Raw genomic sequence first — 13,511 nt, 5'->3', positions numbered from 1 at the left:
GCCTGCTGTTCTATCTGCCAGAATGCCCTCTGCCCACTTCATGCCTGTGACCTTGACTCATATTCCCTGTCCCTCAAGAAGTCCCTCTGGCACTCTCTGGTGGAGTCCTTCAGGGCCCCCTCTCTTCTTCAGCCTCTTATGCCTCCTGTGCAGCCCAGTGTCCACTGGCATCACTTAGTCCATCGTTTTTCACTGGTTGAAAAGAAGCAACAGAATAGAATAGAATGCCACCATTTATTCTGGGGACCACAGACTCTGTGGTCCCTGACCCTGCTGTAGGCAGGGTCATTCCCATCTCCTGGGATCTGAAGTGGTTCCTGCAGGAGCAATGGGATTTAGGAGGGCCAAGGAGTAGGGGGCCTTGAGTGCCTGTCCAGGTTCAGCCCCTATTTGCTATGAATTTTAGGTCCACCACTTTTCTTCCCTGTGAGAATGATTTCCCTCTCCTCTGTTTCTTCTTCTCTCCCTCTTCATACCAGTGGGCAGTGAGAATCCATAAACTCACTTAAGTAAATCTTCATTGAAAGACCGTTCTAGACATTCTAGGTACCCCAAGGCTCCTCTGGGATAGATTTTGGAGGGAAAACACAACAGAACACAGAGAAGCATGTGAGAAGTTTATTTTACGGATCACAACAGGTACCCCAGTTAAGTTTCCTTAAAGGAAACCTGGGAAACCTGTGACCTGGGGTTGGGGAACAGAGAGAGAAAGGCTTCCATTAAGATCAGACTTTATTTAGGGTCCTCAAGATGTGAAAACGGTTTGCAGTCATGGGTATCACTGCTAGATCTTCAGGGCAGATATTTTGTTCACGAATAACGTCAACCACTGCTGCTATTCTTACAGTGCCTGAAAGAGACAAGGACAAAGATAATTTCTGGTTAACACTCTAACCCCAGGGTCCTATCTTTTCCACTAGTATCGCGCACCTCCCCATTGGAGTTCAGTTTCCCCGGATTATTTGCAAATGTATCTCTGTTAGTAGCGTTCTCACACCAGCTCTCACCTTTCAAACCTGGGCGTGGTCCCCATCTACCTTTCCCCTCTTCTTCCCTCCCTTTCCTTCACCCTTCTGCCCTGGGGTTCTGCTTCAAATCCAGAGCCATGCTTCTGTTCATGCTTTTCCCTCCCTGGTGGATGGTTCTTCCCCTGGACAACTCCTATACTTACTGTTGGTCTGAAAGTCCCAGAAGAAGGTTCTTGGGTAATTTTCACAGAGGCAGCTGGTGAATTTATACTTAAAAGCACCATCGATTGGAACGTCGCTTAGGAGATAGGATTTAATCTGGGGAGGAGGAGGTGAGAAGAGAGTACCCAGTGTTAGTCTGGGGATAGGAAAGGGAGAAAAGACAGGAGAGGTCAAAGGAGGAGGAGGACGTCCTTAGGGGGCAAAGAGCAGGGACAGAGGTGGGCCAGAGGCATGGGGGAGTCCACTTTTGGAGTATTGTTTCAGGAGCTAAAGTCTAGGTCAGAATGTTGTCTGTGCTCATGCCCTCAAGTTCCTGCTTTAGCAGGGTGGGTCTAGGGCTGGGGAGGGAAGGGGAAGTGAACCCACAGGGCCAGGAGGTCTCATCCTGGGGCAGCCGTTCATCCCGGGAGCAGGCTTGCTTTAGTTGCCCGGCCAGGGCTTTCAGCCTGGCTGTCTGGGTGTAGAAGGCAAAGCCAGGCCTTGTTGCCAGATTTGTTTCTGTACTCCTCTAGAACTCTGTGACCTTTGATAATTAAAGTGACATCTCTCACTCTCCCTTTCCTCAATTGTGAGAGGAAAACAATTACCTACCAAACCTGGCTGTTCGATAAGCAAAGGCAATCTTGAAGGTAAATTTCCTCTTTTAATTGGAGATCGCTTTACAACTGAAAGCCCCAGAGTATTGCATATGTGCATTTCAGCGAAGTCAGAAGGCTTTTGTCTAGTTAGTGTTCAGCCCAGGGCTTTAATTCCAGATCATAGACCCAGAGATGTCTGTGAACAGAGTTCAGCAAGTCTGAACCTAGATGGACAGAAATTGTATCTTTATTTTATTAAGCTCTCATTGAAATCGAGTATTCCTTCTGTTATGAGGGTCATCAGTGAACCACAGTGGCATTAGCAGTGTGCCTGATTTTATCACAAGGAGAAAGAGATGTGTTCATACCACATTACAGATTTAGATATTTCAGAATATTGTCTGTACTCATTGCTACCTTGAACACACAGGAGTCATCCGAGTTGCTGCCTGGTCATGGCTGGGGCCGCTGCCCGACTCCTGAAGCTTGCCCAGGTAGCTGCACTGAATAGCCCATCAGCCCCAAACAGTGGAAGTGAGCATTCTCATTGTTAGAAGTTTACTCCAAATACTTTGGAGACCCTGGCCTTTCTTTAGAGAAGCCTACACTTGCCTCATTTACCTTTTTATTACATTTTCAAGAATATATCTTCATGAATTATAACTTTTAAAACTTATATGATCAAAACAAACCTCAGAACCCATTGGATGTCCAGCACGACACCTGTGATTTGTTGTCAAAGACTAGTGCACAGTTGAAGGTACTTATGAAAGCTAAGCAACAACAGCTATCACATAGATAATCTTTATAAAATAAAATTTAACTTGTCTATATTCTAAATGTATTGCCTTTTCAACTAATGTGTCGCAAATGTGTCTATTACTGTATCATAAGTTTATTTTTAGTAATTTTATTACTCTTCTTCAATATGGTAGTTTTTCTTTGTAATCCAATGCATTTTGTTTACACATTTAAATGCAATTTTCTTATAAGGTTCCATAAGCTTCGTAAGACCAGCAAAATGGTCCATATCACAAACGTTTGAGCACTGTGGTTTACCACAAGTTTTCTTCAATTAAAGGATTATATGATCTTTATATTCAAATACATGATTGAGAGTATATCTATTCTATTTTAGCTTTATATTTGTGATCCTAATACCTCACTTGATCACAAATTTAGTTGCAAAAACATTATAATTGATAGAAAGTGAGGATTAGGTCCTAGAAACTTTATACACATAAAAAATTATATTTTCCTAAAATTTAAAAATATGAAGATTTTTTCATAGCTAGACATTTATTTTTATCGGAAGCCACAAATAAAAATTGATTGACCAGAACTAACAGGATTTCCTTTCCCATAAACTCTTTCTAATTTGCAATATCATTTATTCTGTGGAACTCTTTGCCCTTCACTTGCACTTGGGTAGGTTTTAAAAAGATCACTTTATTTTGTTATACTAGCATTGTTCCTAAAACACAGTCATCTTAATCACAGTAACACAAAATTATATCACATATCACTTTGTTGATTAAACACATTTTTTTGATGAAGTAAAATGAACTTTCGTTATCTATCACCACCAAAAACTGCCATTATCACAAAACTTTTATGCACATGTTCTCATTCCTTTTATCGTCTCTGGTTATGATAAACAAAATAGAAAATTAAAAAATTATGATTCAGCCTCCCTCTCACCCCAAACTAACATACATGGTTCATATTCTTGGACTGTGAACAGAAAAATTTGACAAAGCAGCTGTGTTATTCTTTGCTCAATGATCAGAAATTTTTCTCTTACAAGTGTGGGGCCATTTCTAGAATATATTTTAATGAATAGCAATCCTCAAGCTCCCAATTTTGTTTTCTATTTAACAATTGTCCTTAAATCTAATTTGAATTAGGAAACTCATGCCGTAGGGAAATATTTGTGCTACTCGAGAGGGTGTCTTTCTGGAAGGAGGTGGGGGAGATGCATGGGTCTTGGCCTTAGAACAGAGATAGTTAACAAGGAACAGATTGTGTGTCTGTAACAACACCTGAGAAGACTGCCAATGGGGTGAAGAAGGACACCCTCTTCCTTGGGGGAAGAGTCTCTGTGGGTGAAACCTGCACAGGTCCATTTCCCTCATGGCCCAGAGCAGCCAGACAGGAGGGATGATGCCCAGGTGAGTCTTATGCACATTACCATTTGAGAACCTCTGATCTAGGGCAGGGATTGGACCTCCCTCCTACAACTACTGAGCTGGGAGAAGGGAGGAGGAGAGTGTGGGCTCCTCGTCAGGGAGCGGAGGCTAGAACAAGAGTCAACTTCTGATGACAGAGCAGGAGAACAGAGGAAGGGAGAGATGAAAGCAGACTCGGTTCAGGGCTTACTGAAGAGGAGGAGTCGTATCCCACATGTTCTCTGCACCATCTCTCTTCTCCCCAACTGCCTCCACCTACCAAATGGGGTTGCAGTTTTTCCTGTAAGAACCCCCTTCCCACCCCTTATCTCAAGCAGTTGTGCCCAGGACCTTGGAGGAACTCTGACCAATTCTCCCCAGCTCTTCGACGTTTTTCTCTTCTCCCTCTTAGCTGTGCTTTTCTCACTACCCATTCCTGCTTTCTCTTTCTCTTCCTTCCTACACCTCTCTGGATCAAGTTTCCTTCATCTGTTAAGTGAGAACCATAATTGGCCATGAGCTCCCATGATTGTTCTGAGGCTCAACTGGCACAATATACAGGGGAATTGGAAGCATGGATTGCTGTTCATTATATTATTATTATAATGTGTGATATTAAACTGAGAGCTTAATCTAATTGTATTCATAATTAAGGAGTAGGGTTTTTGAGTTCACTCTCCCAGGCCTCTACTTACCACCATACATTCTCTCAACTCTGTCTCAACTCTAAGCTTCACAGTGACCTCTTCATCTGCTGTTGTAGTTTGAGGTGTCTGCAAGTCCATTATTATCGCCCTTCGACTGGTTTTGGGAAGAGAGAAGCAGGGCAGAGATCAGAGATCAATCCATGAGAGAGGGGGTACATTGAGCAGGGCAGGGGGAACAGGGAAGGTGCAGGGAAAGGAGCGAGGGATAGTTGGATCAATTGCTGAGCATCAGAATCTCCTGGGAACTTTTGATTTTTGGTTGATTTGGTTGTTTTGTACAGTTTTAGTTTTGCTTAGTAAAGCAACTTGGATACTTTAAAACTGAGCATCTTCTTTTCTTGCATTGACAAAAAATAAATTTAAAAAGGGAATGAAAGTGCAATATCACTGCCTAATAAAATTCTATGGGTTCTGCTGATTGTCCACTGAATGGGAGGGCTCAAGTCATCACTAGGAGAAAATTTCATATCAACAGAGTCATGTTAAACCATAAACATCTCAATCACTGGAGGAGTTTGTAGGACCATCCTTGAAGATCTTCCTTCTTTGGTTCCCCATGGGGCCTAGGAATTTGTATTTATTTAGCTCTGTAGGGGGTTTGGATAATTGGCCATGTTTGGGAACTTTAGATACTATCCTACATTCAGGCCACACACCACAACCTGATAGGAGAAAGGAAATGGGGGCAAGGAGAATGGTCAAGTATTCTTCTTCAGTCAATGAGGACTGGGTTCAAGACCAGGAGAATTACTTTCTCCTTTCCAGAAAACGGGACAGGAGAGAATTCAGTTTCTTGGCCTACAATGCTTCACAGCCCCATTTTCCTAGGGTAAAACATCCCAGATTTTGGAGAGATTCCATTTCTTGTATCAGATGCTCTAGTGCTCAGTGCACAGGAAAGGGGTATGAAGACTTAAGTGTCTTCAAACTTCCTCCCATTTGTGAATAAATTTAGGATCGAAGGATGACCAGCTTAGCTAGAATGAGCAATTATCTGAGTTTGCCCAAGAGTGAGGAGCTTCCTTGGATGAGGGACTTGCAGTGCTAAAGCCAAGAAATTCCCAGGCAAACTGGGATAGTTGGCCACCCTAATCAGCATAGCTTATTTCAACAACTTGCTACCCCTCGGGGATAAGTGGAGTGACATCTGTATCTGAACCTGTCCCCACTCAGGTTTCTTGGGACGCCTGCCTCCATTATACCAGCTTGTCAAAACCCTAAGGGGTTACCTCCAGAACAGGACATCTGGTCATGCCACAGAGGGTACCGCCAAAATCACAATCTGCAAACCCAACATTCCACACCCTGTTCCTGTATAGAAAACTTTCTAGATTTGCTGAGTGTCCTTGCATTTCCCCGGACTCTGGCTCCATTTCTTGTTTCATTTTGTTTGCCCCCTTTTTCCTGTTTCCTTCAAACAGGTACTCTTAATAAGTTGGCTTCTGAACTTGCTCTCCCAGGTCCATGGTGGTAAAGGGTGAGTGGTCCTTACATTCATATTTGGGCTTCAGAGTAGGAAGAATGTCTAAGCTACTGGCCTAGCTCAACCTCAGACCTTGAAGTCAAGGGTCAGTGACCAGGACCTCTGATTCTTCAGTGAGTCCTGCCAAAGCTGCCCAAAGCTATTGTTAGAACTCACAGACCTGTTAAACTTGCTGTTCTGGGAGGCAAGGTGTGAGAAGGTGAAGTTTACTGAGCAGAAATCTAATGAAGGTGTAGTGTAGGAACAGGATGTGGATTAGAGCCTTAAAGTAAGACTAATTGTTAATTACAATCTATACTGGCAGCCTTATTTCCATGGGAAACCTATGGTAGAAATGTGAGGGGTATTGATGGGGCTTCCTAAGAGGAGAAAAGACGAACTTGGCGTGGAGTTCGTGAGAGCTCCTGGGACTGAAGTTCTGGGAAGTTGAAAAAGTTTTCAGGAAGGGATATGTACATTTCCAGGCTAAGAGAGGAGCCCTCCCCTAGGTTTCTTTTGTGTGTGTGAGGAGGAGAAGGGTTTGGCTCACGTGTATTCTTGAGCTTTGTTGATCCCCAGCTGCAGACAGAGAACCAGGATCAGGGCGGCAGGGCTGGCCCGGAACAGGAGCTGGAAAGAGCGCATGCTGGAAGCAACAGATGTGACGTCCTCGAGAAGTAGGGTCCTGGGTGCCCAGCACACTCTTTATATGCAGATCAAGGAAGTAGGAGAGCTGCCAGGCAGATCCATGTGGTCAATTACCCAACTGCCCTTCCCACTCATGATCTTTCCTTGTTGAACTAAAGTTTGTTTTTCTATGGAAAAAGTCAACACTCAGCTAGAGTGCTGGAGTCTGGGAGAGGAGTTAGATTATCCCTCCTCATTTCCTCAGTGTCAAAGTTTTTCAGACTGGGCAGGCCCTCAAAAGATACAACAGCTCTTTCTTGGCTTACAGAAATGGTTTCTTTCCCCTCATCATCATTATATGCCTGACAGTCCTGCTGTATGTAGCCTTAGCTTCTCTCACTGCTCCCCTAGTCTCTGGAGGCAGAGACCCCAGTTGTGGTATCAGATTTCAGATCACAGCTCTAGGACACATTTGTGTGATCCAATTATAGTAAATTCAAGAGAAGATATGGGGGGCCCGGACCCATGCCAAGTGGTTAAGTTCACGTGCTCCGCTTCGGCCGTCTGGGGTTTCGCCGGTTAGGATCCTGGGCGTGAACATGGCACCGCTCATCAGACACTGCTGAGGAGGTGTCCCACATGCCACAACTAGAAGGACCTACAAACTAGAATATGCAACTATATACTGGGGGGCTTTGGGGAGAAGAATAAGAGAAAAAAAAGAAGAAGATTGGCAACAGATGTTAGCTCAGGTGCCAATCTCTAGGAAAAAAACAAAAAAGAGGAGATGTTGTTCAAAAAATTTCTTAGGGAGCTAGGGTGATCAGGGCTTCCCCTAGGGGCCACCACCAATCATGCGAGGGGGCAACTAGAGATGGGCTGTTCTGGATGATGGAGAAGTGAGGCCATAGTACTAGATGACATGAAAATGTTTGTGATTGTTGAGTCCTCCTTAACTTCAGTGGCAAGGGTAATGTCCTACAGGTGTCAAAGATCCCCAGCTACTCCACAGTTCCCAGTGTGGGGCAATATTTTAACTCTAGACAATTTCTGTAAATAGCTGGCACTCTCAAATCAGACTTCTTGGCACCAAAGAGTCTGCTTATTTCACTATTGACATGGCCACTTTCTTACACTTGTCTTACAGCACAAGGCACATAGGGAGACCCACAATGGGAAGGATTACCCCCATTAGAACAGAACCCAAACCATGTCTAGGAGATTACTCTGGTTCTGCAATTCTCTCCTTGGGATGAAAGGGAGACTCACTCTTGCAGACATTGTGATATTTCTCTTTACTCAACTAAATGTATTCCTTAACCTATGATGTATGACATTGTGGAATTTGTTCCTATCCTTCGCATGACAGATGGCAGCCCAGGAAGATCTCATCTGGCATGAAAGTGAAAATCCGGGTTTTGGGAGTTACCTATGTATGTTGCTATAGGCAGGATTCAGAATTAAAGTCTAAATATGTGCTTCTGATTTCTGAATGTATTTTTCTAAATTGCTTTGCTGCTTATTGTACTCCTGTACTTACCTCCTCGTTCCTTTGAACTTGACATTCATATCACTCCTCACTTATAACTTCAGCTGTTATTGTGATCACATGTTTTCTTCTCTGTTTCCATTCTGTATACTTAAGAACAATGCTTTCATTCCGCCTCACCCTGGTCACAGTAGCCCTCCTTCATAAACATTCTCCCATGTTGTAATTTTGTTTATACCTGCTCTTTCTCTTACTTATTTGCATAATTTTCATTAGAGGGACATGCTACCTGAGATTAATGAAGAAGTAAGGCAAAAGAATCTAGGACGTGTCCACGTGGGAAAAATCCAGGAAGAGCTCTTAGCTGGGGTTTAACTCCCTTTGAAGGCATAGCCCCATCCTTGAGGAGTACCTCCCGCATACTGCCCAAAAGGCAGTGCTCCAAAAGGGCCAGAAGACAATAGGTTGAGAAAATCTATTGAAGGTAAAGACACTGTTCTCTCATAGGTCTTCAGGGAACTGCAGTACTCAGAACCTTCAGTGTACGTGACACATTTTAAGTACTATGCTGGTCACGGCTAGTGCAGTGGTTGATTTTATGTGTCAGCTTCGCTAGGCCATGGTACCTGGTTTTTGGTTAAACACTGGTCTAGATGTCACTATGAAGGTATTTTCAAAAATGAGCTTAACATTTAAACCAATAGATGTTGAGTAAAGATTACTCTACATAATGTAGGTGGGCCTCATCCAAAGCCTTAGAGGAAAGAACTGAGGATCCCCAGGAAGAGAAAATTGACTTGAGACCGCCTTCACACTCAAGCTGCAACATCAACTCTCCCCTGGGTCTTCAGATTTTGAACTTGCCAGCCTCCACAATTATGTTAGTGAATTCCTTAAAATAAATCTCTCCCTTTATATATATGTATGTATGTAGATCCTATTGCTTCTGTTTCTCTTTTGAGAACCCTAATACAGCTGGTGTTTAGGAAGGGACAATAAATGTTGAAAGGGTTGGAATTCATATTGGTTGAAAGCACATTTGAAACCTTGGGGTAAACCAGATTCTAAACCCCTAAAATAGCATGAATTTCAGTTGGGAAGGGCAGATGGGGAGTGAAGAAGATATACTTCCTAGGTATGTTGTGATGAGTTCTGAATGACATTTTTGTTGGACTTCAGGATGTTTCTGTGTGACTTCAATAGGCAGTGAAATTCTGGGATACAAGACAGATTATTGCCTATTGAGCATAATTTTGAGAGGCACTACATGATGATATTTACCTATATATTAGTTTAAAAATCATTATTTTTAAAATGATTATCATATATTCTCAAGAATATAAGGAAAACTCATGGCCATGGAATAATAGAATATGGTGAGGATGCCTTAAGGGCCAGTAGGAATGACCATAATTTATCTTTTACTCTATCATATATGTTGGATTATAGGAATCCTGGGTTTTTTAGCCTGATTTCAATGTTTGTAGATGTTGGTTAAATAATTCTGACTTAAATAGCAATGATTCTAGAAAGTGATGTAGTTTTAGGGCCAATAATCTAGTAAATCACTGCAACATAGTTTCTTCAAGTGCTCCCCAAACTGCATAGAAGAGCTGGAGGGAGATCAACAATGTCAAGCAAACCTTGCAGCAGTGTGTTTTCTTGCATATTTTCACTGAATTTAGCTTAAAATCAGGAACTAGGCAAATCCACCAGGGACAAATCCACGTGTTCCAAATCTGTTCCATAGTTGGCACAGAGACTCAGTCTTCATGGAGCTGACTATATCTGAAAAGATTAATATTTAAGAGGTAAGATAGAATCTAAGTAGCTGCCACACTTTCGTAGATACTACGTAGGAACGTTATCAGTATGTCATTTATGACAAAAGTGAGGATAATGCCACCTTCTTCGCAGTGTTATTGTTCAGAAAACCAATCTAGCAGTTGGCTGATAGGGGGAAAAGTGAAACCCAAATGTCACATCTTTTAAGTTATGAACAAATCTAGTAGGTTTAAGAAACCAAATAGAGGTTAATAAAATCAGATTGTAAACAACTCAGGAGACTCATAGATGAGAATGTGCACAGGTGCGGGGGAAGGGATTAAGGATAAAATAGGAGCTTGCCACAGGCTATATTTGCAAAGAGCAAGGTGATCTTGGCCTGGCAGGGTTCATGAAAGAGGAATATAAAGAATGACCAGAAAGGGGCTTTATAGAAGCTAACACAAATTGAGCACATGTACGTGCATGACACTGTACTAAAGATTTTACATCTGATAACTCAATCTTCAAAACAACCCTATGAAGTAGGTTGCCCAACTTTCTCTCATTTTACAATTGGGGAAATGGGGGCACATAGCACATAAACATATTGAGCCCAGGTCACATAGCCAGTAACTGGTGGAGACAACTTTGGATCCAGGTTTTGTGGAATCTGAAAGTTTTGTTTTACAATTTTGGGAACAGCTTTCAGAAGTAGAATACAAACACTTTCAAATTTGGAATACAGCTACAGGACCTTGGAAGAGGCTGTAAATGAGCAGCCCTGAGGCTTCATGTCAACTTTATGGTGAATACATATTTAGGTGAGCCAGAATTTGAACCAGACATTCTGGTTCTAGAACCTGAGCTTTTAACTCCTCCAGTGCCTACTGGTGAGGACAAGGCTCCAGTGAGGCATGCCCAAACACTGACGGAGAGTCCTAAAGTGGGTAAATACAAGGCCCACTATAAGCATACATTTTATCTTCTATGATTGACCCTTCTAGAGTGTTTTCTCATAAAGTTGATGTGAACAATCTCAGCATTCATCCTTTCTTCTATATATTCATTTCTCCACCCTTCATCCACCCAATCCCTTCGGATAATCCATTCTACAAATATTGATTGAGTGTCTACCATGACAGAGAGGTGATGGGTATACAGAGATGAATAAGACAGAGTATAGGGGGGAGGCAGTCAAAGTAAGAAATTTAATAGGCCATGATAAGCCCTGTAATCAGAGTTTCTATTTACTGAGGACTACTTAGTACTTTGCAGGTTAAGCTAAATGGAGCTGGCAGCCTTTGGACCTGTTTCTGTTCATCCATACATTCTAAAAAACATCCAAATAAACATACCTAAAAATGATAAAATACAAATTTGATTCAAAAGTTTTGAATGGTGTCATAGATCTTTAGTTATTCTTTTAGGGGAGAGGGAGAAGTTTTACACATTGTATTCCACAGACACCTTTCTTAGTGTCTTCCTTGATCCAAATGTTCGTCTCTTAGTGGTAACTGCTGGAGATGCCCCCTTTTCTGTCTCATCAATGTAGTATGCCCACCACCACAGTGTTTCCCCCAGTCTTATCACTTTTTATACACTGAGTCCTTTTGACATATGACCCACTCTCCCACTGTGAAACATCTCAGAAGTAGAGCTCAGCTCTTTTTGCCTGATTTTCTCATGAGAATCACATACCCCAGAATTATTGTGTGGAGCTTCTTCAAATACCAAAAACAACAATAAAGAAGAAATGCTTATAGAGTGCTTACAATGTCAGACTGTATTCTAAGTGCTTAACATATTATTCACTTATTCCTTAAAATGATCCTATAACTTAAGTATTGTCCCCATTTTACAGATGGAGAATTTGAGGCCTAGAGAGAGAAAGTACTTGCTTAAGATTGCAAAGTTAGTAAATGGCAGAGTTGGGGTTCAAAACCAAATAGTCTGATACCAGAGTCTAAGCCTTTAAGCACATTTACTATCTCTTCACGTAACTTTTTACATTTGAGGAAAGGAAGCTCACAGACTTTTAATAACTTGTTCAAATCATACAGCCAACAAATAGCAAAAGTGATATTCAAATCCAGATAGAAGTGAACCTCAGGTTGGCACTCATAATGACTACTTTATATTGCCTCCTAATTAATAAAATGGTGGTCTAGTGGTTAAGATTTGGTGCTCTCACCGCCGTGAGAGCACAGGTTCGTTGCCTGGTCAGGGAATCACACCACCCGTCTGTCTGTTTGTTGTCATACTGTGGCAGCTGCACTTTGCTCTGATGCTGAAAGCCATGCCACCAGTATTTCAAATACCAGCAGAGTCACGCATGGTGGACAGTTTTCAGCAGAGCTTCCAGACTAAGACAGACTGGGAAGAAGGACCTGGCCACCTACTTCCAAAAAATTGGCCATGAAAACCCTAGGAATACCAACAGAGCATTGTCCGATACAGCGCTGGAGGGTGAGAAGATGGCACAAAAAGATCCAGCCAGGGTTCTGCTCTGCTGTACACAGGGTCACTAGGAGTCAGAATTGACTTCACAGCACTAACAACAACAATTAATAAAAGCATGAGTGCTTCAGGATTTGCACAAAAGGCATTTAACTCATAGTGAGTATGTTATCAATTACGAAGAGGAAGTTGCCTCCAAGTTGAGTTCAGAAGTATTTCATTATGAATCAAACCCAGCCTGAGATAAGCATGAGTGTGTGTGTGTGTGTGTGTATGTGCGTGTGTGCATTAGCAACAAGAATGCTAGCTGCCTTAATAGCTTCATCCTAAAATCTTAGTGGCTTAACACAATAGAAGTTTATTTGTAGCTCACATAAAATCTATTGGAGATGACAGAGGGCAGGAGTACGACCCTGCTATTAGAAGCTCTGTCATCTTTAGTGTCATTTCTAAGGTCATCCTGGCTTTTTTTTTAAATGTTCTTTTTTTTTGAGGAAGACTAGCCCTGAGCAAACATCCATGCCCATCTTCCTCTACTTTATATGTGGGACACCTGCTGCAGCATGGCTTGACAAGCAGTGCATAGGTCCACACCTGGGATGTGAACTGGCAAACCCCGGACCACTGAAGTGGAACATGGAAACTTACCCGCTTCATCACCAGGCCAGCCCCGCATCCTGGATTTAATATCCAGCTGGTAAAAGGTGACAGAGAGAATGGAGGGTTATGGAGAGTCTTTTAATGGGCCAGATTTGGAAGTGGCTTATATCATTCATCCTGCATTCCCATGGTGACAGCTTAGTCATATGGTCATGTCAAACTGCAAAGGAGACTGGGAAATGTAGACTAGCTGTGTGCCTAGGAGGGAAAAAAAATGGTTTTGGTGAAATTGCTTTGTGTATTGTATGTGTATCTTCTTTATTAGTAGATAATACCAAAATGTTTTCCAAAGATGATGTACCAATTTGCACACCAGCAAGGTGTAAGAATTCCCATTTCACTACAACCTCAACAATGTTTGGGATTGTCAGTCCTTTTAATCTTGGCTATCCTGATGGATGTGTAG

General features: G+C 42.2%; 1 protein-coding gene across 1 annotated transcript; it reads right to left on the bottom strand.

The window, feature by feature from the left end:
* Positions 1-603: 603 nt before the first annotated feature.
* On the bottom strand, positions 604-6,813 carry PIP (prolactin induced protein). The gene is made up of 4 exons (XM_014845255.3): positions 6,656-6,813; positions 4,632-4,737; positions 1,172-1,286; positions 604-850 (listed from the first exon to the last, which is right to left on the bottom strand). Exons 1-4 carry the CDS (start codon positions 6,748-6,750, stop codon positions 726-728), a joined length of 441 nt encoding a protein of 146 aa, XP_014700741.3. The 5' UTR covers positions 6,751-6,813; the 3' UTR covers positions 604-725.
* Positions 6,814-13,511: the final 6,698 nt, after the last annotated feature.

Source organism: Equus asinus, chromosome 1 (assembly GCF_041296235.1).
Source record: "Equus asinus isolate D_3611 breed Donkey chromosome 1, EquAss-T2T_v2, whole genome shotgun sequence".
NCBI lineage: Eukaryota > Metazoa > Chordata > Mammalia > Perissodactyla > Equidae > Equus > Equus asinus.
The sequence above is the reverse complement of the archived record's forward strand: the minus strand, read 5'-3'. Positions and strand labels throughout refer to the sequence as shown.

Bases quoted from the DNA above. Each gene is read 5' to 3' on its own strand.
- PIP (XM_014845255.3), bottom strand. From the start codon at position 6,750: ATGCGCTCTTTCCAGCTCCTGTTCCGGGCCAGCCCTGCCGCCCTGATC. The intron at 4,738-6,655 runs GTGAGCCAAACC...TCCCAAAACCAG, and splicing joins AACAAAGCTCAAGAATACAC to TCGAAGGGCGATAATAATGG. The intron at 851-1,171 runs GTAAGTATAGGA...TGTCTCTTTCAG, and splicing joins CTGGGACTTTCAGACCAACA to GCACTGTAAGAATAGCAGCA.